Source organism: Manacus vitellinus, unplaced genomic scaffold, assembly GCF_001715985.3.
Source record: "Manacus vitellinus isolate BGI_N305 unplaced genomic scaffold, ASM171598v3 scaffold_5_pilon, whole genome shotgun sequence".
NCBI classification, from domain to species: domain Eukaryota; kingdom Metazoa; phylum Chordata; class Aves; order Passeriformes; family Pipridae; genus Manacus; species Manacus vitellinus.
In genome coordinates this window covers 19,349,120-19,373,540 of record NW_021940682.1, presented here as the reverse complement: position 1 = coordinate 19,373,540, position 24,421 = coordinate 19,349,120, and the positions used below count along the sequence as shown (strand labels likewise).

At 43.5% G+C, this 24,421-nt stretch overlaps 3 protein-coding genes across 5 annotated transcripts in view; all 3 read left to right on the top strand.

Moving 5' to 3' along the window:
* Positions 1-338: 338 nt before the first annotated feature.
* On the top strand, positions 339-6,406 carry MGP (matrix Gla protein). Its single transcript, XM_008920220.3, has 5 exons — positions 339-400; positions 3,015-3,163; positions 3,945-3,980; positions 5,080-5,155; positions 6,029-6,406. The coding sequence occupies exons 2-5, from the start codon at positions 3,103-3,105 to the stop codon at positions 6,165-6,167; spliced, it is 312 nt and encodes a 103-aa protein (XP_008918468.1). The 5' UTR covers positions 339-400; positions 3,015-3,102; the 3' UTR covers positions 6,168-6,406.
* Positions 6,407-9,106: 2,700 nt separating this feature from the next.
* Positions 9,107-16,076, top strand: LOC103754409 (osteocalcin). Its single transcript, XM_008920219.2, has 4 exons — positions 9,107-9,233; positions 11,121-11,156; positions 13,013-13,082; positions 14,665-16,076. Exons 1-4 carry the CDS (start codon positions 9,167-9,169, stop codon positions 14,792-14,794), a joined length of 303 nt encoding a protein of 100 aa, XP_008918467.1. The 5' UTR covers positions 9,107-9,166; the 3' UTR covers positions 14,795-16,076.
* Positions 16,077-17,974: 1,898 nt separating this feature from the next.
* The window catches only part of ART4 (ADP-ribosyltransferase 4 (Dombrock blood group)), an 8,570-nt gene continuing 2,123 nt past the window's right edge, over positions 17,975-24,421 (top strand). The window contains exons 1-3 of one of the 3 annotated variants that reach the window (XM_025895963.2): positions 17,975-18,295; positions 19,794-20,520; positions 21,380-21,650. In XM_025895963.2, coding sequence (XP_025751748.2) covers positions 19,797-20,520; positions 21,380-21,495 — 840 coding nt within the window. In that variant the 5' untranslated portion in view covers positions 17,975-18,295; positions 19,794-19,796 and the 3' untranslated portion in view covers positions 21,496-21,650. Of the gene's footprint in view, positions 18,521-19,793; positions 20,521-21,379; positions 21,651-24,421 lie in introns of all 3 variants that reach the window. The other 2 variants (XM_018080668.3, XM_025895962.2) reach the window with 2 other exon arrangements.

Sequence of the window (24,421 nt, the reverse complement as noted above, 5' to 3'; positions counted from 1 at the left end):
GGAAGAATAGGTGCCCTGGCTAGCAGCATGGCTTGAGTTAGAGCACAGAAGGGGAGGAGAGGGTGGAAGAGGGAGGGTCTTGCAGCAAAGATTGGAGCTTGTTCTCAGATCTCTGTCCACTCATTGCTCCTGGGCACAGAGAGGTAACCTGGATGTGGCTGGTGTCTGCTCTGGCTCTCTCCCTCTTGGCTCAGTTCCTTGAGGTTGTTGGTTTCCTGGCTGTGAGCAGAAGGTATTTCTGATGGAGAAGGTGGTACCCTTGGGGGTGGATCAAGAGTGGGAGAGGGGAGGAGTCACTGATTAATGCTAATAAATAAAAGGTCCCTTTTCTTCAGTCCAGGGTTCAGGATACCAGAAGAGCTGCACCGCCAGACAAGAGCTGCAGGCAAACAACACCTTAGTGAGTATGCAGGGACCGCCTTGCTTTTACTGGACAGCTGCTTGTTATTATTGCCTTGCTGGTGCTTCACAGCTGCAAAGTGTTAGGAGTGGTTGCTAAGGCATGCGTATAACGTTGTGAGTCTCCAATCCAGCAGTAGACAGATCAGGGCTGCTTTTTTGATTCCCCCTTTATTTGTGGGACTGCGGAGATTTCCCTGGCATATGCAGGTGATTGCCTTAGCTCCCTTCTCTATTTCTAACCAGTGGCTGCTTCTAGAAAGCAGAGGGGTTGGGCTCACTCTCTTGCATGGTATGTTACCTCTGGGGCAGCCCACTATTGCTGGGGAGGGGAGATGTGTGCAGGGAAGTATGGAGTTGCAAGAGAAAGCATTCCTCGAAGGAGATTTGTTGGTATAGGGCTGTGTAGCCGGCGTGTTCACCCTTGAAAAATGTATTGCCTCTGTGGTGGAAAATGAAACATTTGGGTTAAAGTGGTGTTTGTGGCTCTTCTCCTGTGGTTGATGCAGGGTATGCTCCAGGCGTTCTGGGATCAGCATCCTCTGAAATGGGAACAGAGTCTTCCAGGGAGCAGAAAGCTCTGCCTTGAGTAAAGATAAATAAAGAGGGTTTGGCTGGAAAGCATGTTGGAGTTTCCCATTGTGCAGCCTCACTTTCATTCCAAAGTACTCCCAGCATCTCCCTCTCTGTGCCCCACTGTTTTCCCACTGGGGTCCCTCCTCCAGTCTCTCCCTCAAGTCTCCCTTTCTTAGTAGCTCCTGTACAAGACACTTGGGAAACCTATAAAATCCACATTCAACACTAAGTCCGAAACTATGAGCTCTAAGGAATGAAAACAATCACAGAGCAGATATTTTCCTTAAAGAGGCTGGAGTGGCAGGGCATTGAAGGGCAGCATAAATGTCTCTGTTCCCTTCTGACCTTTGGTGTATAGCAGACTTATGTTTTTTCCCTTAGTTTTCCTCCTCATTTTAGGCTAAGCATTGATGGCACGAGACTGAGGTGATCTCCACATGGGATGGGATAATGGGGAAGAAAAGCAATTCTATCTCTTTGATCTGTAGTTGAAGACCCTTCTCAATTTCTCTCCCAGAAACCAGAGGCTTCAGGAAAGGGTCATGAGTTTGGCATTGAAAGACTAAGTTGTAAATATTAATTTAGTAAGATTAAAAGAGTAATCTTTTTTCCACTGAAGTTTCACTCCTCTCTGGTGAAGGGTTAGACTCTGGCTAACTGACCCTGTAGTTCTTGGCTGTGTTACCTGCAGTGTGGTTTCACGGATTGGCCTCTGAATGTAACAGCAGTGACAACACCACAGTGGTTTGGGGAGAATGGCCTGAATCCAGAGTGCATTCGCTCTGTACCCTGACAGTGAGAGATCCTGATGCCTGCATGTATACATGGAGAAAGCAGGTGGTCATCACAGCTTGGATCACACTTGAGAATGGTTCCTATGCCCTAGGCCCATCCCCAGGCAGTGTGCAGGGTCCCAGCCCCACCACGGCCATTATGCGAGGGCTGGCAGGCACTGGGTACCCACTTTCCCTCCCTGTCTTTCCTCTAGCAAACTACTCCTCTTTGCTCTTCACCCAGCAGGGATGGCCATCTCTGTAATTCCTTCTTTCTTCTTTTACTCTTTTCTACTTTCCCACAGAGCTGCTGGAGAGTTGAACACTCAATATTTTGTCCATCTCTGCTGTCCTTGATATTGGTCCCAGACAAACTCTTGATTTGCTTAAAAACCAAGGTAATGCTCCCAGAGACTGCTGGCCTTGGAGATTTGTCCCAGCTGAAAAGCCTTGCATTGACATCTGATGTCAGTGCCTGGTAGAGCAAGGACTGCTAGTGCTAGACCAGACAGACATCAGTCCTGAGAGATATGGTTACCTCTGCCTCCACCAAGATGTCCTTCCTTGGTCTGGAAATGGAGTGTAGTGTCAGTACCACAGTGAGAGCCCTCTGAGAGAGAGTTATGGGTATCATCTTAATGCAAAAATGATGATCCCTTTGGCAGAAGGGATTTGTTTAGGTTGCTGCTTGTTAGTCCTGGAGCAATAAAGTAGGAGACAGGAATGGGCACTAGGATTGTGTTCCTCCTCTGATGACTGGCGGGCTGCCATCACAGCAAGGGCCACTGGAGAGAGGGGGACTGAGGGAAGCAGGAGTGTTTGAAGCCTCAGTCTCCACATCTCCATCAGCAAAGCTGACAAAACAGTTTGGGTTGGCTCTATCCAGATGGAACATGGTGGGGGCAAAGAGGGCAGATCAGAGGAAAAATTAGAAAGGCAAACATTTGCATTTGGGGTCAACACGCACCTCTGCCTTTGGACCTCTGGCAGTCTCTGAAATTCCTTTCCTGAAATTCCAAAAGCAGGCCAGCTTTTATGAGTGTGGAGTGTTAGTGACATGTTTGTCTCTGGATTATGACCCCCAGCCCTGAACTGGGAGAGGAAGGGGGCATGCATTCCCAAAACTTGATTCAATCTGCTAATAGAGGATGTTTTGTAATGGCTCTATAGAGAGTGTACCAGCTAGCCATCGTCTTGCCCAGGCTCTTTCATAGGCCCCCTCCTAACTATATTTTCTTAATAAACATTCCACTGCTAATTTTGCAGTCAGCCCAGGATCTCCAGCTGCCCTCAGTGGGAAGAAAGCAAAACACAGCAAGAAAGACAGTGAGAGATTCCTCCCTGCACTGGCACAATGCGCACTCTCATCATCCTTACATTTCTGGCTGTCTTGGTGATGGCTGCCACTTGCTATGGTAGGTGACTTTTATTACTGGGTAGAATGATAACTCCAAACCTGCAGATATTTTTGGGTCTGTTCAGATGTTTGTTATGTAACTCTGTGTCTTCTTTTCTCTTAACTTAATCTCTTGCCTGCTTTGTTGCCCTTGCGTCAGATCCTCCTATTCCTGTTCCAGAGCTGTTGGCTCCAGTCACTGGGATTTGTGGTCCAGGATGCTTCAGCCCCTTCCTCTCTGTTCCAGCTCACCTCACAGACTGCTCCTCTTTCTGTCCTTTTGTTGTCTGGACTACAATAACAGTATTTATTCTTAGTTAGTCCTTGTTAATAGGAAGATTTCCCTTTTTCCTTTTGTAATGTTAGCCCCGTTTTCCTGTGAGGCACACAGTTCTGTACTGGTGGAATTAACATTCTGCTTTATCCAAGAGTCAAGTGCATTTCACTGTGCTAATCCATTCCCTGAGAACACTTGTAAGCTTTGAAGGTAAGCATGTCTCATACCCACTGAAGTGTCAGGAACAGAAAGTGAGGAACCATTCTTGAGAATCAGACTGGATGACCGAGCACAAGTCTGGAAGTTCTGACTAAAACACCACATGGCTCCATATTAAACTCCTGAACACTCTAAACTCGAATAAATTCTAGGTCACGCCTCTGATCCCTTTCTCTTCCTTTTAAACAGTACCTTAAAACCTGGCTTCTCTGATTTGTATGTGTGTTCTGTTGATCTGTAGAGTGTGAAAGACCGATTCCTATCAGTACAGTGTCTTACCACGTTTTACTCTTTCTTTCCCCAGAGTCCCATGAGAGCATGGAGTCCCACGAGCATTATTGTAAGACTGCTTTACTGTTTTCTTGGATTTGAAGTGTGCTATAGATGTGCTCAAGATCATTTCCTTGTACTTTACTGTAGGGATTAAACACTCAGCCCTAGGAAACTGAATTTACTGGGAGATGGAGTTTCAAGAAAAAAAGGGAGAGATATATCAACACATGTTCATACCACCATTTTGCATTGAATATAATGCAAATTGGAAAAGAAAATTGGCAAACAGATCTTAGGTGTCAGTTGGCATGTACCAAAACCAGGTTAACTGACACTAGAAAAGGACATTGCTCAAAAAGCTCTAGGATGAGCATGGAAAGAGGTACTGCAGAAGCCAGTTACAAAATTTATTCTCTCCCAAGGACAAGGAGAGCCTTGCCTAAGCACCTTGGAAGCAGGTGGGATGTATGGATAGGGGGATGCTTTTGCTGGAAGAGAGAGTGAGTGTCACAGGAAAAGCATGAAAGGGTGGAGAGTCTTACTCTGGAACAAGCAATATCCTAGAGAGGTTAGAGCACAGATGGACCAAAACTAAAAAGAAATTTGGACATCTGGAAGAAGGGCTTCACAAAGCAGATATTTAGAAGCACAAAGGCACATGTGCGAGCCAATATCCACAGATTCCTGAACTCTGCAACAGGATTGTGATGTTTCTCGAAAGTGAAACTTTCAGTGACTGCCTAACCTTGGAGGCAGAGAGACTTACTCAGGCCCTTCCTGTTTTTACCTGTAATTTCACTATTCTTGTAATTCTGAGTGTGCTCAGGCTTCCCACGGTCTGTGCAGCTTGATGCCTATCTCTTCTTCGCCAAGCTCCACTTACTTGGAGGAGCTGTGGCAGCAAAATCACAGTAGCATTCCCCTAGGTGACTTGAGTAACAGCAGAGCAAGACCACCCTGTGCACTTCCATACAGGCTGCACCAACCACAGTGAGAGCCTGTGCGCGAACCAGTGGGGGCGACAGGAGGGAATTTAAAAGGTCCTGGGTTTCACTGTGCATAGGAGGGCAGACAAGAAGGCTGTTATAAAGGTGAAAGCTAGCTTTTGTTGCAATCTGGCATTGAAAAAGTACCTCTCTATCCTGAATAACTCCTTGCCTTCTCAGATCCCTTCATCAATAGGCGAAGGGCCAATGACTTCATACAAGCTGACACGAGACTAGGAGCCATCACTCAGGAGAGGTATGTTATGGACTAAAGACACTGAGGATGGGAATGGGGAGAGGTTCCTCCTTGCCAAGCTCAGGCTGGTACCAGAGGTGGCAGCCACAGTGACTTCTGAGAAGCCTCAGTCCCTCTCTCAGTGTGAGGTATCCCTGAAGTCCCCAGTCCTGGGAGGAGCGAGAATTCAGATAACAGAGAACACGTCCTTTGGTTTGGGGACATGTCATGTTCTGGGAGGACTCTGATTAATTCTTCTAAAGGAAACACCAACAGAAGGAGAGGGAATGAGTGTGGGATGATCAGAAAGCAAGCTCAGTTTGAGATCTTATTCTAGTCCTCAGATCTCAAGCAGAACTGACCTTTTCTAAATCACAGGGCCATCTGAGGGCCTCCTTGCCTCCTCTATAAAATATGGATATAGGCAATTTCATGCGTCATGCAAGGCTTGTGAAAATTAAGACTGAAGCACAGAAATCATCTCTTAGTGAGGCATCAAAGCAAACCTCCTCAGTACCAGGTGGCCCCTTTGCATGATGTTTTAGGTCTTTGTTCCATGTGTGGTTTTGGGGAAGAGCTGAAGGGAGTAGGCTGAGGTAGGCTGCAAAGGGAGGACCCCTCCTCAGACTGAGGCAGGAGCCATTCCCCTCTCCCTACCACCTTACTTAGCCCTGAAATAAAAGATTGCCTGGGGAGGCAAAACATTCTTGCTGTAGGTCACATCGCTGCCTGGGTGTAGTAAACACAGGAGCTGGTGTGCCAAGATCTTTGTAGCTGGATAATGGACTCTGGTGACGGACCCTTAATCCTGGTTGGGAGCTGTGGTGCAGGAAAGGGCTGTAGGCAGATATTTGGGATGACAGCACTTACCCCTCATCTCTCCTACTTTTACAGGATCAGGGAGCGTACTAAGGCACCCCATGAACGTCAGAGGGAGATCTGCGAGGACTACTACCCTTGTGAGCTGTACGCTTATCGCCATGGCTATGCTGCTGCTTACAGGCACTATTTTGGGAAGAGGAGGACTAAGTAATGGATGACCTGCCCCTATCCTGGGGCCTGGAGTCCAGGGTATCCTCCCAAAAAATGCAATGGCTCTGAAACATATTCAGTTGCTTGTGTCCCTGTATGTTATCCAGCCTGCTGCTTCTCTCCCATGTAGCCATGGATTCCTACACTGTGTTAATTAGTGCTGAGCTGATGTAGCAGAGATCAGAATGAGTTCAGGATGTGGGTGTTTACTACACAATAAATTGCTGGTTTGATACTATCTTCTCATGAGTCAGAGTATTTTTAAAGGGGGTGTGTAATTTTCCATGAAGAAGCTGAGTTTGTTTATCAGATTCTGGGGAAAAAATTACTACCTTGCAATCATAAGAGTTTGAAAGGATCTACAGTGTTTTTGTTGAGGGGTCTACAAGTTGCTTCTTTCAGAGGTCACTGGCCAATCTCAGCTCCCAGTCTTAAGACATCTTATAATGCTATGGTGTTCAGAAGGCACTTTTTGAAAATAAAATCTGTAATATCTTTCATCAGTTGGGAAAACAAAATTTAGAAGGCATCTATCTAATCTTAAAAACAAAGTTAGAGTGAGGGTTGATGACAGAAAATGCCCGTAAGTTTCTTCTTGTTTATCCAGTTACCATCAGGTCATGATGTAGGGTACTCCTGTAGAAAGGAGTGTGTGGTTCAGACTTAACTCATATTTCCTTTTGCAATCCCCTTTCAAAACCCTTACTTCCACTTGGAATGATTCCGGTAGCACTAGAAAGCTGCAGAAACCAAAGGTGGAGAGGGGTCTTGGTGGCAAAAAAACAAATAAAAGAAACCCAGGTTTTGGGGTCAGGCCCAATTTTGTTTGTATAGAACAATTCAGTTTTACTGTTCACAAATCACTTGAAACCAAGGTGTGTTAACCCTGTGCACTTGTTACTGAGCACCTCCTGGACCACTGAGGAGTGAGCATGACTGCAGTTGGGTTGTCACCACCACCATCACCAGGGCACATTGCAGAGCCTGTCCCCAGACCAAACAGCACCAGTGCTGACATGCCCAAGAATTCAGTACTGTTCTGGGCTGGTCAGCAGACACAGCAGCTGGGACACTCCTTAGTGAATGATGTGTAGGGGACATAACATCTATCTTAGCTGAGCACAGATGGTTTGAACATTTACACCTCCAGGCTCACACCATCACCTGCAAATTACAGAAGTGGGAAAGGTTCATGACATGCTATCAAAGGCTATGAGGTATAAAGTATCAAGTTTTTGACTAATCTGTGAAATAAAGTCTAGAGCCAAATCTACCTGGCACATTACAAATATGCATCTTTTTCCAAAACGTGCCTCAGAGCTTTGCCAGCTTTGAAATTGAACCTTTGGAAAGAAATGTAATTGATTGATTTATTTATTGAAAACCCTTCTGATAGGAAACTCCATCCTGCCAGTTGCTAAAGTTTTGTCCAGGGGAAAAAGTGAGAGATAAATGCATTTAAGGAAAAAAAATTATTTGGATTAAGTGTATTCACACCCACGCTTGCTCTGCATGTTCCCAAGGAAGTAAATCTTATAATCACCAACTGGAGCAAACTTGCATACCCTAAAATCAACAAGTCTGCAGTGTCTGAGTTTGACTTGACACTGTGACACTATCAAAACAGAAGACACAGGGCTCGTGCTGTCTGAGTCTGTGTCCAGAAATATCTTGCGATTCCAACCTCCAGTTAAGCAGTATAAATATTGAATAATACCAGAGATTTCTGTGGGATTTCATTAGTGTGAGCAACAACCTAACAGTTTTAAGAGACTACATGCTGGTTAGAAAGCTTGGGAAAAGCTGGGAGGACAAATAAAGCTGTTTGGATTACTAGAATTGTATATTTATTTATTTATATTATTTCAAGTATTCATCTGGAAGCATAACTTTCCTAGAATACCTATTATTTTTAGATATTTATTTATTTTTAAACTGTTGCTCTTTTGCTGGAATAATATATGTACAACTTTTGCTGGAAGTTGTCAGTATATATATTCATCTTTCCTGGGCTGTAGAGAAGATAACTTTGTTTTTTTTTTATCGTGAAAATTCTGTAAGATAAAAGACAGTATTTCTAATAGTTGGCAAAATCCCTGATGGCTCTGACTGCCCTTGGGAGCCTTTTAAACTGTACTTCTGTAACCCTTGGAAACATACCCTGCACATGGGTCTGAGGAGGACTGGATAGAAAGTGGAGGAAGATTATGATTCCTGTGCTGTTTGTGAAACATGGCTTTTGGAACTTGCATAGTGGGTTTGGGAGTGTGCAGTCATTGATAGATAGGCTGTACAGGAGCCCATGCAAGGCTCTTGATGTACCAAGCAACTTTAACCACTCAAATCCTGAAGAATAAAACACTTTTAGAGTCTAAACGTTTATTTGATTTTTTAGACAAGAAAAGCCAAAATAAAGCTTTGAAACTAGGAAGATTTCCAGGAAGAAAAAAAAAGACCCTCCCTCAAACTAGCTTCCAAAGTTCTCAGCAATATAAAAATCTCATCTCTCCAAAGTGATTTGGTGAAATTGTGAAACTGTCCAAGAATCTAATGGGTTTGCCCTATGCAAACTGTTTTACAGGTTTCTTTACCTTCAGGGGAATGAGTCAAGGTGGGGTGGGGAGAAGGGTCACCACTGGGTGTGCCTAGTATCTCTCCTGCCTTTCCAACACAATTGAGTGACTTTGAAGTTTATAAGAAAGATGACTTTTTTCTATCCAGTTGTTTTTCTTCAACAGTCCCATTCAAAACCTCTGATAAAATCTTCTGGAAATGCCCCGAGTACTGAGATGGATGTCAAAATGACTGCCAGGATCCAGTATCCCCTGGCCCAAAGGACGGGCTTTGTTTTGGAGTGCAGACACAGGAACACAAGCCAGATCCCTGAACTTTCCAAGCAATCACAGGATATAAACTGCTGCCCAAAAGCAAGCCACGGAGAACTTCAGTAACCTCCAGGAAAACTCTGAGGTTAGGGAGACTAGCACAGCCAAAGAAGACATGAGGAGTCTGCTGGCACTGCTGATTATGACTCTGGCCCTGGCAGCACTCTGTTGTTGCGAGAAAGGTAAGGGGACATCTTCCCAGGAAGGCTCTTTAGATCACTGCTCAACCCTGCAACTTGCCACCAGCCTCCCTTTAGTCTGGGAGAGACGGACAGCTTTGAGGGGGGAGGAGATGTACCACCAGTCATTGCACAACTTCAGATCTCTGCTAGAGAGTCAGTCAGGAATGAGAGAGGGCTTGAGAACAGAGACCCATCTTTTGCCAGACACTTTCTTCCACTGGTCAACACCCATTTGCCCCCCACCTCAGTTGCTTATTGAATTGCAGCAGAGAACTGGAACATTTTAATATTTTTAAGAATTAAGCAAGTTTATCATTTGGGTGAAGTGGCAAAGGTATGCTGGATGCTCACTTTTGAGTAAGATGGTTGAACTGCAGGCAGATTTGTGTCAGCCATAGGAGAGGGATTTTGTGCCTTGCCAGTCCTGGAGTGCTGTAGGATCACAGAGATAGGCACCAAGTCAAGCTTCCTCCCGCAGGTAAATGTGGGATGCGGAGAATTGGAGGGAAATACACCTTCCTATTCCTGTTTAAAAAACAGGGAGTTGTCCCATTGAAATGAGCACATCTCATTTGAAGGTGATTTAGTGATGGTGACTGCATGATGAAAAGATAGAATGTAGTGGCAGCTCTATAACTGATGAAGAGAGAGGGAAGAGGGGAAAGATCTGAAAAATGAGTGCTTTCCTTTTCATCAAAAAATGAAGCTGATCAGGAGAGAGGTCTGTGTTTTCCTGTATTATCTCATTCAGATTTAAATTCTGTTCAGTCCTTGGCATTGATATGTCATGATTCAATTCTGGCAAATATATTTTTTTAATCAGAGTTTTTCTTCTGTCAGTCTCTTTCTTACTTTTTCACTCGAGTATATATCTGCCTTTTTTTTAGTCATTATTATATTCCAGAATGCTTAATGGCCTAGGAGTAACTCCTAATTTTATTTTATTTTAAATCAAAGGAGTGCATATATTGCTTAAAAATAGAACTACACGTAACACTTTTCACACAAATTTTTTGTTTTGTTTTTGGCTTTTTTTTAGCGTTTTTTTTTGGTTGGTTTTTTTTGTGCTTTTCATTGTTTGGTTTTTTTTGTTTTTTTTGGTCTCTAGAGTCCTCTTTCTGCCCATAAATACACTTGTGCCAAATACCTGGTAACTTGGGTGGAACTGACACTGTTGAAAAAAGATATGGTGAAATAGTGAAAGAAAAAAAATTGTGAAACAGGGCAATGTGTGAGACCCCAGGTTAGGAGCTCTTAGAGGGTGCTTTTCTTGGATGTTTGCGGGGGCATCAAGGATTAAGTTCAGAACTGAACACAGAAATATTGTGTGTAAATTGCTCTTGAGAGGGTTGGTGAGCCAGGTACCTCAACCTCGTGTCAGAAAGCTGTGAGGACAGAGTTGTTGCTAATTTTTTGATCTATTTCTCTTCTCTGTCAATGGCTTGTGATTCCCCCCAGAAGAAATGTATCTTTCCAAAGATAGAGGAGACACTAAGCTATATTCATGTTCTGCCCAAATTTGGGGTTTATTCAAATGGTCCCCTAGTTCTAGTTGTCCCTACTCTTAGCAAGGGCGGGAAGGGTGAGGGAGGAAGGTCTTCCTCCTCCTTCCACAGTGATTACACATCTGTTGTGTCATTTAACCTGTCTCAGAGGAAGTTGAAATTAAACAAATCCAGACATAATGGATTAATTTTACCATTATGGTGGGTGTTAATAAATGGTGAGTGTTAATAAAACCCTTTTAGGAGAAACAGACCTTCTAGTTAAGTGGGGGGAGCTGGACCCAGCTAGACGGTGGCAGGATTCAGTTACAGAGTACAGCACAGGAGGATAGTCTAAATCATCCCAAGCAGACTCTTTTCTGTCTGTCTGTCTGTCTTCCAGATCCCAAAGAGCCTTCAGGATCTCTCAGCGCTGACAGTGAGTATATCATTGTGACTGGTGCTCAGCTCTATTCTACTGCATCTGCCTCCTTTTTCCCCTTTGACAGGTTTGAGGGCTGAACAAGAACCATGCTGAGTCCCTCTAGCTGTTCTCTTTTTGCTCCCTGAGTGCTTCAGTCCCTGAGGTGCAGCAAACAGGGGGCTGCCTTTCACACATGAGCAGGTGACACGAGGGAGGTCAGTGTCCCTACAGGCCAGCATTGCTCTGGGTGTGCTAGTGTCATAGCCTGCATCTCCACAACCCCTGAGCAATCCCCTGGCAGCACATGAGTTCTGCAGCTTGTTAGCAGCTGGATGCATCTACCCTCTGTGAAACTGGGTTGTGTTGGTGGAGCAGTATGGCCTGTCACCCTGCTCTGAGCTGGCTTTATAGACAGACCTCTATCCAGAGTGATTGCTGTGTCCCCAGATTGTTGAGAGAGCAGAACCTGCCCATGGCAATGGGCTGTGACATCCCTGCTAAATCCCACAACGTGAGGAATTTGCAGTTCCTCTCGTCCGTCACCTGGGACATGGGGATTTGCACACCTTGAGATGTTCACAGTTTTTGCAGCAAGCTGATCCTGGCAGAAATCTGTATGGAAAATCCCTTTCATTCTCCCCTGACTCTCCTTTCTCACATTTTAAAGGATAACATTGCTGCTGAGGAGCATGAAAGCTGGTATTTTTCCAGTGAGCCAATACAAACACAGATTGGGAAAGAGAAAAAAAGAAGTGTAGAGAGTGTTCAGGGAAAGATGGTGGTTTCTGACAGCTCATTAACTGGCAGTTTCTGTGTAGTCAGTATTTTGATCCAGACTAAACCTCAGCTCACAAGAGAGGGCATACCTCTCACCTCCAAAGAGAAACAAAGTCAAACACTTAATGGGGACAAGGGAAGGAACAAACTTCCCCATCTCCCTGCAGGCAGAGGTCTTAGATTCTTCTTCCCCCCAGTGACAGCAATGATTGACATTCCAGTTTCCATGCTGAAATGAGTATTGGTGTGCAGCTCCCTGTGTTGCTGCTGTGCCAGTATTTGTGCACACCTCTGCTGGTGTGGGATGATCCCATGGAGCGAGGCTGTGCTGTGATGACCCTGGATGGGGATGGGGAATGAAGTGCCTCAACTTAGTGTTTGTGGGGTGCTTCACAGCACCACAGTGTTTGCACAACCACGAGTCAAGGGAGCCAACAAGCAGCAAGTAACGGCGTGTTAGTGTAGAGCAGGGGCAAATGCTGTCATGGCTGAAAGGCCTCTCGTGTTCTCCGGGTCCTGAACACTGGGATCTTGTGTATTTCTCCCTGGGTGTATTTCTCCCTGTGTGATGTTTACTGTCACTATTTTGTACTCTTTACCTTTTGTGGAACCCTGTACATGTGAGCATTGGTGTTTCTGTCTGTTGCTCATGGCTTATTGGAAGCATTTTAAGGTCTGGTTGTTGGTGTCCCATATTACTCTCAGTTGAATCACAACATAGAAAGAAAGCCAAGACTCTGAAGTTAAGCAGGCCAGGGAGAGAGGGTGCCATTCTCTTTTCTCCTTATTCATATTTTATGCCTTCTGCACATTTGCTGTGGATTCAGATCATGCTGTATGATAAGGGAATGGAGTTTATGACAGAAAAAGCCCTTGCCCCATGGAGATGTGAAGGCTGCAGCGAGGAGAGAGCCCAGCTGTTGGGCTTTGAGCAGATAGTGGGGTGGGGAGAGATGAACAGGCCATTAGAATGGTTTGTAGCAGTCATCTACTTGTGAAGAGAGCAGACTTTCCATTTTCAGAGGTTAGGCTGGTCTTTGTGTTTCATAGACCATGGCCCTGCATCTCTAACCTGCAGTGTTCTCTCTTGGTAGGCATCAAGATTAAAAAAGAAGTTGCCAATGCCTTTGTGAAGAGGCAGAAGAGATCCAGCCTCTATGAACGGTAATGACTCAGGAGTCAGGCTGAGTGCTGGACTCTGTCCCTGTTCTGAAGAGGGGTGGGAAGGCAATAGGACAGTACAAGGTATTATTTTGTAGTACATCTATGTTATTACCTCCACACTTTGGAGGAAAAAGGCTGTAGGAGACTCAGTGATGGATAAATGGTTCTTTTTTTCATTAATATCCTTTAGAGAGCTCATAGCTGGACTCCAGTATTCCTCCCAGGGAGAAAGACTGTGCTAGCTGTCTGGGCTATCCATGGGGACAGAAGGATACAAGTTAGAAGCTGCTCTAACCTACAGGGTCATCAGAACCAATTTCCAGGAAAATGAGAATCACAGAAGCTTGGTCATTGCCTCTGGCTTCCTACAAAGGAAGCACAGCTCTGTTGCAGGAATAAGGCTAGATCAGAGTGGCTGTTCTTTCTGAAGCTGTAGATCATACATCTACTTGTGCAGAAATCCCAGACATAAAGATTTGGAGAAATACTAGCTATTTGAAAAATTTGAGGTAATGCAAGGGTGTTCTTCATATATTTCCTGGAAGGGTTTGTTAAGCTACTCTCCTGTGCGGGCCTTTGGAAAAAGGATTTTTTATTCAATCCATCTTTGGACTGGAAGGGTAATGCTGTTTTTAGACAATAGAAGATTGGGAGGCCCCATCTGTAGAGGGAAGGATCACAGTATTGTAGCAGAGGAATGGGCTGATGGTGAAACCTGCCGTGATTAAAATCAAGATGAAATTCAGTAACAGCAACTGTACTGTCTGTACCAACAACCCCCTTACAGGTGGGGCATTGTAAAAGTAGCTTCTGCTCTAAGTATTAATCAGGAAGGACAGAGGTAGACAGACATCCTGGTGTGTTATTTGATAATGAGATAAGGTTGATCCAGAAATATGAATTCAACAACATGCAATGGGGTATTTCTAATACAGAAATAAAGTAAAAATTCATGAGGGAGTGGTGGGACTTCTGTGATGTTGTGTACAGTCTTCAGGAAAGATTAATCAAATCTAGAAGAGGAGCTAAGAAGGGCATCCAGAGCTGAGACTAAAAGATTTGGGCATGCTTAACTGGCAAAAAAAAAAATAAATTAGCTGCATGGGGCTAGTGTCTACAACAGAAGTGAGGATGATGAGAGAAAAGTGATTAAGCTAAAAGACAATAATAGCTAGTGGGAAAGTAAGTAGAAACTGAACAAAAATAAATGCAATCAGGAAATAAAAAATAAATATGTAATAAAAATAAATAATACTAACAACAAAAAATATTCCTGGGTAGTTGGGGAATGGGAATGAAGGCAAAGAAACCCCTCAAACCCTAACTGCTTCTGTGGTCTCCTTTGCTGATAAAACTTGCAGAGCAATTGCTGTAAGCTGGGTTCAATCTCTTTTTTTTTTTTTCCCCAGCATTGATTAAGTAACCTGTTTGTATGTACATAAATATTTAACTCAGCATGAGCAATCCCCTGTTGGGGTACCCTGGAGAATCACTCCTTTCATGTCAGTGTCAGGTGTGTGAACCATTTCCAATTGCACTGACTGAATCTGCAGAATGGTATCTCTGTCTTTGTCTACTCCAGGTACTTCGAGTATTATAAAAGTCCAATGGAGCAGATGCATGAGCGCTGTGAAAACTATCCCCCCTGTGACTATCTCTCTGACCAAATAGGATTTTCCTTGGCCTACAACCGTTTCTTTGGGAGATACTAAGGATTGGAAGGTCTCTTCATTTGTTCGGCTTGGAACACTCTGAGCCCCACAAGAGAAAGAAGGTTGTGGGTAGAAGGAGGGAAGGGAAATATCTAAACTGGCATCTACTTCCATTGTCTCCTTAACCAGCTGGAATGCCAGGCAGTAATTATCCTACTTGTTGAGCTTACATTAGTTTTCTTCCTTTCATCAAAAAAAGTCTCTCTTTAGGCATCTCTTGTGGTATTTTGAGCTTCACCAGAAGACTCTGTCTTACTTCCTTCCATCTGAATCCCCGGGACACAATAGGTGAAAAAAATGGTGATTAGTCTCAAGAAAACTATTGCATGCCTTAGAAACAAAACTAGACCTCTTGTACTTTTCTGAAAAATGCAGGGGGATTATAGAAGAATGCCACAATTATGATGTTGTTACACAATGTGCGTAAATGTGATGGATCTGATCCTGGGATGCTCACTGGGAGGAAGGAAGAACAGCTGCTTCCTGTTAGAATTACTGGAAAGTTCAGTATTTTCACATAGTATAATCACACTAAGTATGCGTCACAGTAGGATGTCTTTGTAAAGACAGAAGTGCGCAAATACTAATGCATAGACAGAAATCAGGTTCTGGTACATTCTTCTGGTTATTCTGTCACAAAATTTGCCCATATAGCAACAACAAAGAAATCCCAAAAGGAGTGTTTAAGGAGTGTTTCCTCCTTTTAGATGAGCTCTTCCATTTGTACACTGAATTTGGTGACTGTCTGTAAGAAGCAACTTGGAAATCTCTTGTTGTTTGTGGGGTTTTTTAACCAGTTTCTGGTGAAACTGAAGATACCCAAGCAGAACAAAAAAACCAATCTGTTTGTCTCTAATGCTATAGCATTTATGCTTGAAACTAGAAGTGTCTAAGCAGCTAAAAAAAAAAAAAGGTTATGATATAAACAAAAAGAAAATTGATTCAAGAATGGATTGAAGTTGGTCAGCATTTCATTTATTCAAGACAACTTGTATCTAAATATATATATAATGTATGCGTGTATTTATATACATATTGTCTTCCCTCTGCACTACTTCATTCTGTTCTCTGGTATTGATATTATACCTTAGCACTTTCTGCACAGCTTCCTTAATATGCTCTGTCAGCTTTCCTTCCCTGAGAGGTAGATGGCAGATCACACCTCCAAGGACAAGGACTGCTGATCCTCAGGAGACTGACAGAGATCAAGTCTCTGGTTACATGTAAGCTGATGAAACCATCCTCAGCTGCAGATTGCAATAAACACTGCCTATGTAAAGCAGGTCGGTGTGCTGCTTCTCTCTGTTCCTCTGTACAGCCTTTACGTGTGGTTAAAGAGGTGCCTGGAAGGTACAGCCTGCTTTTGTGAGCCCTGAGGAGCAGGAACCCGGTGCATGAGTCTTCCTCCTCCCCTCCCATGTCCCAGTGTGAATCAGAAGTGACTATATCGAAATTCAGGTTGTACTTCCAGCACTCTGTGATGCTGAGGGAAAGGAGGGCCAGGCTTTTCCTGATTCACCATCTACCCAGTTCAGTGTTTTCCTGAAAGACCTAGGCCTGAAGTAAGGACACAGGATAAGTCCACAGAGATGGCTGCCAGAAGGAGTGTGAGCATCTTGTTTGGCAAGCTGCTATGACTTGTGCAAGTTATGCTGATCTTGGCCAAGGAGAAGACATTTAATAAATATCTCTGCATGTCTTGGTCAAACACCTGTGACCTGTGACTGGTTCCTCTATTGGCATAAACTGATGGGGCTTCACTGCTCACAGCAAAACTCTCCTCTGAACACCATCTAGTTAAAATGAACGGAGTGCTTATTGGAAGAAGTGAAATTTTTGCTTGGAAAAATACTAGAGAGATTAGTGAAATCCTAATGTCTGGTGTAATAATAAAATAAGGATTTTGTTGTTGTTGTTGTATGGTTTTGTTAGCACAAAAAGTTTCCTGTCTATGTTCGGATCATTCTGTTAGTTTTATATTTTTTCTCTCCTTTTCAGTAAATATTTTTTTCAAGCAAGTTGTACTGGGAGGCCTCCATTATGTCATCTACTCTGTGTCACCAGATCCCTACGTGGGCTGAAGTCATGACTTTTGGGGATCCGAGTGCACAGATCACATTACAAATTTACTGCTGAAATGGAGGAATTCGATTTTTGCTTGGTTAATGCAGCTCCAAGTCTAAGTTCTGCTACAAATCTTCTGCTGCCATCTTATGGCCATTGTATTTATTGTATTTAATAGTACACCGTTTCTTCTGAAGCATTTGAAAATGCAAATTCAGTGGCCTTTCTTCCTGATTCCCTTCACACTAAACATACACTAAGAGATCAGAAGGGAAAACCTGGGACATAATCTGCAACTGGATTATATGCAGCTGCATTGACATCTAAGAGGGGCTTTTTATCATGATTGCCAAGCTCCCACGGGAACACATCTCAGTTTAGCTCTGTTTTATCTCTACATAAACAGAAGAGGAGATGCCTCAGTTAATTCACAAACCCTTCTGTGAACTCACTTTTAACCGTCAAACAACCACTTTCTGAAATACAGCCCAAAATAACAGAAACATTCCAAAAAGGAGAAGTAGGTAGTCTCCATCTATCACTTTGTATCATTCTTCATGCCATCATTTTATGTCCCCAGTGGTGACAGATACTGTCAGCAGCATCAGCTGCTTTGGAAGCAGCCCAGTGTGAGACCTTTATGTCACCTCTCACCCTATTTCAGCAATATTTGGCAAATGCTCTCTATCCACAGAATCTAAGCATCTGCACAAACATCTCATCTCAGGAGATCACACTATGACTGGAGGTGCACCTCTCACCCAGCCTATCACCAGCAGGCCATGGAAAATGATTTTCACTTCTCTTTGATCAGAACCAAGGCCCTGACAGCTCTTGCCTGTTTTTCCACAAAGAATAGTTATCAGAGGCCATGGGGCTTTGAAAGGGAATAACTCTGTGCTGTTATTTGGAAGGGGTCTGGAAATCAGCTGCTAGAGAGGGGTTTGACTCAGTACAGAATCTGCATTTGCACACTCATTTTGCATGTACCCAATGTAAACAGTCCAACAAGGTGCAGCTCTGCAGTGGTGTAAGGGTAGGATTGGCAACACACGATTAGAAACCAGGGGGTGATAAGGAAGAGAAGGACAGTTAGGTTATCTCTGCTTCCAGATGGGATCCCAACCTACTCTGCATTTCTGTGTTGGCTTTATGAGAGCCAACTTCTTTAAAAGGGCTTTTTAAGCTCTTGACCAGGGAGTACTCATCCTGACACATCACTCCTCAAGGGACAACTGCCTTAGACTTCTCCAAGCCATGATTTTCTTCCTTTTTGCAAGAACAAGAACACTGGATACCTTGGAATTAAAAGAGCTATTAAGGTGACAGACACTCACATCAGCTGGAGTTGGTGCAACCAGACCTTTCCTTATGGATTGTGGGCACATTTCTACCAGTAAATTGTCTGCTTGGATGATTAATGACTTCTGAATTGCTGTAAGAATCTGGTGAATGATCTTTGGTTGAAGAACTGTCACCAAAACCTGAGTGCAAATTACAAACTGCAGAATTTTCCAGTTCAGGAAAAAAGGGAAAGAAACAGATGTAAATGACCTCTTCCCGAACAAAATGTTCTTTCCAGTGCCTTGGGTGGACTCTGGGAAGCCAGTGCTGCTGGGCAGCCTCCTGTTGCTGGTCTCCTCACAAATATTGGTAAAAAGGGTAAACGTTCTTTATTTGAAATGGTGAAACTGCTTACCTCACTGAAATAAGTTTTTAATTTTTTTCCCATTTGAAACAGTTTCTTTAAGGAGCTTTTAGTTAATTTTTAACTTTTCTGCTTTCAGTTCTTCTGTTCCATTTCTTACCTGTCCTAATTCTTTTAACCGCTTGGTTGGAAATTTCCTCTTGTTTAGAGCCAGATGGTTTCCTGCAGTATTTTTATGAGTAGACCTCATCGTCTCCTCTCCTTTTCCCACCTGTCTCAGCTGAGGCTCTGACAAAAACAGTGTGTTGTTGGATGGGATGGTAAAAATATTGTTCTGTGTATTTTGATGACCTTTTAGCTTTCCCTCAAAGCAATTATGATATTCAATGAGAAATAAATTGAATCCCTGCATAGTTTATGGGCCAGTATAACTTCAGAGGCTAAGAAAGGTGTCAGTTTGGTTACATGTCTAGGATGAATATTTGAGATTAAAGTGAATATCTAGCTACTTGTAGAATTCAACTATCAACTGACTACAGCACTTGACTAGTCTACTAGGTGATCAAAAAGCATAACTCACACAATTTCTTAGATCTTATTACACAAGGTTTTTATTAATTAGAAATGCTAGATACACATAATCAGCTGGTTGTTTCATAGGCAGAATATATTAGAGGTTATTTTCCTGTTATAGGACCCAGTTGTGTGAATCCTTACTCATGGTTAATATTTATTTACATGACAAGTCCAGCTGGTCTCACTGAGACAAACTGGATGAACAAAAGTTTTGTCACACTGCTACTATATTGTCCTTTACATTATTTCCCTGGAGCCAAAACATGTCCAAGAGATTTGGAAGGACAGGAAGAAGAAATTCACCTCTGAGTGTTCAGGTTACACTGCCCTAGCACATTGATTTGCTTATTCTTTCCCTCTTCAAAACCACTTAATAATCCTGGGCAGAATATTGCTATAAATGGACCATGGGTCTGTCCTACAGGCTTTATACCATCACCCTCTGAAGAGCCAGCTCTCCTGAAGTTTTTAATGTGACTGATTCACATCAAATAAGAACTCTGATATCCTGACTGGCATCTGACTGAGGTGATGTATAGGCCTGAGGTTGCTCAGAAAGGTCTTTGCCTAAGTTGCCTACCTGCCTTGCTTGCTCTGCCAATAATGACAAAGCAGCGAGAAAAGGGTAGAGAAAAACTTGGTTAGCATTTATAGAGATACACGAGAAGTTCATACTTCTGATGCTAATCTTAATTTGGTTTTATGTTGCAGGCTATGTCCCACATCCTGATGGATATGGCTCTGAATTCTTTTGATGACCAGTATCTGGGGTGCAGAGAGGAGATGATGGAAGAACTGGAGCAAGGAGACTATTTTCAAAAGGAAATAGCTGTTAACAAGGACTATTTGAGCCTCTGGAAGAAGGCTCAGGAGGCTTTGTTAAAGAGCCCTGTAGGTCTCCTGAGGGAGATGCATGACAGCCATGCCATAGTCCTCATGGCTTACACCATGAACTCTTCCCTGCACTCTCAGCTGAACTGGGCTACGTCTACAGCAGGAATCTCTCCAGAGCACTACAGACAAAACTTCAGTTTCAAATATTTTCACTTTTACCTAACAACTGCTATCCAGATCATGAAGGAATGGCAGAGCAGCAAGGAAAGCATGGGGAAACGTAAGTGCTACCAGGTGCACAGGGGTGTAAAAGACTTATATATCGAGGCCACGGTAGGCAGCAGGGTGCGATTTGGCCGTTTCACTTCCGCCTCCCGCCTCAGGAGTGAAGCCCAGAAGTTTGGGAATGAAACTTTGTTTACAGTGACTACTTGCCTGGGAGCAGCTATGCAAGGCTTTTCTTACTACACATCTGAGAAGGAAGTCCTCATTCCCCCTTACGAGATATTTCTTGTCAAAAACTTCATTCAGACACAGGACGGTAACTGGCTGCATCTTCATTCTGTGGGGAACTACAGCAAGTACCACTGCCAGCTGGTGGAAGGTATTGTATACAGCCTCTCCTATGCGGTGGGGGCACAGGGCAGTCTGGTCTGCAGTACCCCAAGCAGCCCTCACCAGCTGCACCTACACAGGGTCACACTCAAAGGCAAATCTGTAGCTTGCCCGCTATATTCACCTACAAGAGCCACATGACCCAGATTTTACCCATTTGCTGTGAAACCTGGGAGAACTCCACAGGTCACTAAAGATGAAGCCACCTGATACACCCTGGTCTCAGGGTTCTTTGCAGCCTCCATTTGTCCCAGGTGCCTTTGCAAGGATGTTGTAGGACTCACGCATTTGGGTCCCCAGTGTTCTTATTGCAAAGGCAGGTGAGATTTGCTGTCAGTTTGAACCCAGATATTTATGCTGGTGGTTTGCAAGGCTGCTACACTTCCAGCATCAGGACTACTCTAGTCCACTACCACTTTGTGAAGCTACTACTTATCTCTGTCAAGCTGAGGTTAGTGTAAACAAACTATTGGTGCTTTAGCTGTGATCTCTCTCCTGAGACAGAAGGGAGAAAAGGTATCCTTTGGCAAGGAACACACTGAGTTTCCTGGCTATAGGGATAACTCTGTGCTGGAAGACCTCATTGGGCCTGTTGCACATCTCCATCTTTCTGTAAGTCCACCACCAATACTGGACTCTTGCTTTTGTCTCTTTGGAGAGTAGTGTGTCAGTGCAATCTTTGAACTTGAAACAATCATTCAGGAATAAGAGTTTGTTCCTGGAACCAAGCCAAAGTAGTAGATATAGTTGAGAAAATGGCTTTTCTGGGCAAAGGATGTGTTAGCAAATGCAGCAAGCTTTAGGAAGTGAAAAGAGTCCTAAATACTTCTGTCTTGATTTTTTTTCAGCTTCAAGATGTAAGAACAGTGGTTCCGCTGCCCTTGCCTCTGCCATTCTTCCTGGTGTGGTTGCAGTTTCTATGTGCTTGGCCCACAGTCTTTGGTTCTCTGGCTGCATCCCATGAATAGCAGCCAAGAAGAGTTCACAGACATTCAGTCTCTGGAGTTCCTGTTGCTACAGAAGGTTCAAACTTCCCTTTGCTTTCAGCTGCAACTCTCCAGCTAAGACTGGAACATTCAGTCTGGTTCATCAAAACAGACATTCCCTGGACCCATTCAGGTAGGAGGAAGGTTATCTATGGCCCTTCTGAAGACTAAGTCTGGGATACCTTTCACTGTAGGTAGCTTTTCCCTTAGGCATTCAGGAAAGACACACAGGGACTTTGGACCCTTTATTTAGTACCTTTATTTTTAGTGAGAAAGTGTCTGTCTATGGGTTGTGAAAGGCACCACAGTGGTAAAGTCAAGTGGGTAACTGTGCAGCCTTGCATATCTCCTTTGAGTGCAGGGTCCCAGGAGACAGTAAAATCTGTGGCACAGCAGTTTTTCCCAGCTGCATGATGCCATGCACCAATACCACAGCTCTCATCTCAGGCTGACTGCATCTCACACACAGGGGACAGAAGCATGAAGCTGTGCTGAGACATGAACTTACCAGCAGAGAATCACAAGACTTGTCTTCATCTTGTTTGACTTTAAAATTACTTTTGAAAAAATCAGACAGGTCCTGTGTTCTCTAGTGGCCAATAAATGCATGCTGGTCATTTCATGCTGAAATGAAGGATAGTCTGTGGAGCCTTACTGCTGTCTTCACGGGTGTTGAATATGACTGAGATTTGTTTACCTGCTTTTCTACTGTGCTGTTCTGAGTAATGTCTAATGCTGGAGGTTGAATCAACACCATAAATTGAAAATGGAACTTCTGATTTAGCTATAGACTCTTCTCACTTTTATGCATTCATTTGGCACTTCTGGAGCCTTAAACACTCAAGGCTTAGAGCTATGGAGTTCTCCTATCTTCAAAAAATAACAGTGTGGAAATGATAAGGAACATTTTTTGCCTGCAATTCCTCTTTCCAGCATGCCTCACTTCTTCACCCCTGGTCCTTCAACCCTACTGATGCTAGCCCTGGGCTTGAGGCTATGGTCAGGGGGGTATCTTACTGATCTAAGAAGACCAGTCATGGTGGTTTAACTTTGCAGTGGAGTCATCAATTGAGCTGAAACTCACTGACACATTTCACAAATAACCCGAGCTTTTAGGCACTGATGGTCTTGGCAGGAAGCTGGAGTTCAGTATTCACTTCCCTGTCTGAAACAGTAAGCAACAACTTATTGCTGTTATCCAAAACAGATCTGAATAGAACAGGACTGCACAAGCTGCTGGTCAGCTGGTTAGTCAAAAGTAAGAACTGCCCAAAACACCTATATGAATTGCTTGCCTCTTGAAGCAGCTCCACATAAGCTTGGTGCTCCCATTTCCTTGGAAATCTTGCAGCAAGGAATACAGAATTTAGGTACAAAAGAAATGTTAGCATTAGAAATGTAGACACTTAAGGAATTTGGATGTCATCAGGTTTTACCAGATTAAAGGGCAATCACTGGGATGCAGGCCTCAACCATTTTAACAAAGGCTCGGAATCCTTCACAAGGTGGCTTCAGCACCCTGAAAGCTTCCTCTGAGTAGTCAGCTGCTGTTTTCAGGCTTTTTTTTATGGATCTGTGCTCTTGAGGGATAGGCTGAAGGAAAACACAAAGCGAAGAGGAGGGTAGAGAGCCAAGTCTGAGGTGTTGCGGTGTTCAGCTCGAGGAGGAGCTGCCTTCTGTGGTATTTGGTGTTCTCATTTTGTTGCAGCATTTTCACAATATTGGCAGAGAAGTTCTATAGAACTATGAGAAGTTCTGATACTTGAAGGGATAAGACAGGTGAACTCAGTAACTCTTGAATAGCAGACTCTACTGCTTCAAGGAAATTGTCATATTTCAACATCACTGCAATAGGTGCACTGGTGATGTTTTCTAGTGCCCCCTTGTAAATCTTAGAAAGTTCCTTTACTGCAGCAGTCTTGTCCTGCAGGGAGGTGATGGGACCAGGAATCTTAGCCACGAAGTGTGGCCGATGCTTTCCTGTACAGTTTTGTCATCTGTTTCCATGGTAACTTGCATCTCTTTCAAAGCATTGACCAAGAGCTGCAGCTTTTCTTTAATGCTGAAGTGTTCTTTCACTGACATGATGGGGAAGTTGGTGCGAACTTACACATTGAAGAGTGAAAATATTGTGTTGGTTGAAGCAACATAGACGTACATTGCCATGCAGATTCTGACAGACCCTGAACAGCCTTTTTTTACTACTCTTAAAGCCAAGGTGGGTTAATATTTCTGGAGTAGGATCTGACTCTGAAAAGCAAACAGAAGTAATACAGAAGATGTTAATACAGTGGAGTTACAGGGGAATAAAAGTGGATATATTTTTGACTACATTTCTGAAACCAACTGTACAAATTACCAACCCACCTGACGCATCCTTCTCCAAGACATTAGTTAGAAGAAAACACAGAAAAAGCTCTTTGACAGCCTTTTCAGGAGTCTTACCAAGCAGGCCAGCAAAACGTGATGTAAACAGCTGCAAGTGTCATTACTCTTCTGGCTTATGACTTTGACCCTCAGCATGCAATCTTTAAAGTAAGAGAAGTGCTGTAGATGAATTATGCTTGTGTTTTGGTGTTTATTGGTAAATTTGTGTGAGTCCTAGACAACAATCTACTTTACATCATCCTTAGAACTATAATCCTTCAGTTTGTATATACTGGTGGGTGTACACAGAATTAAACTCATATTCTTGGGAGGGGGGAATAAACACAGCAAAATCAAATGCATGACATTACATTCAAGAGACAAAGCAATTGAAGACTGAGTAATTCAATATTTTGTCAGGCTACAGTGCTCTGAAAAGTGACCCTTATCAGTCAGTTCATACAGCGACTAGATGATGCAAGCATCCCTTGATAGGTGGAAGCACAAAACATTCTCCTTGCTTGGGGTCCCATCTTG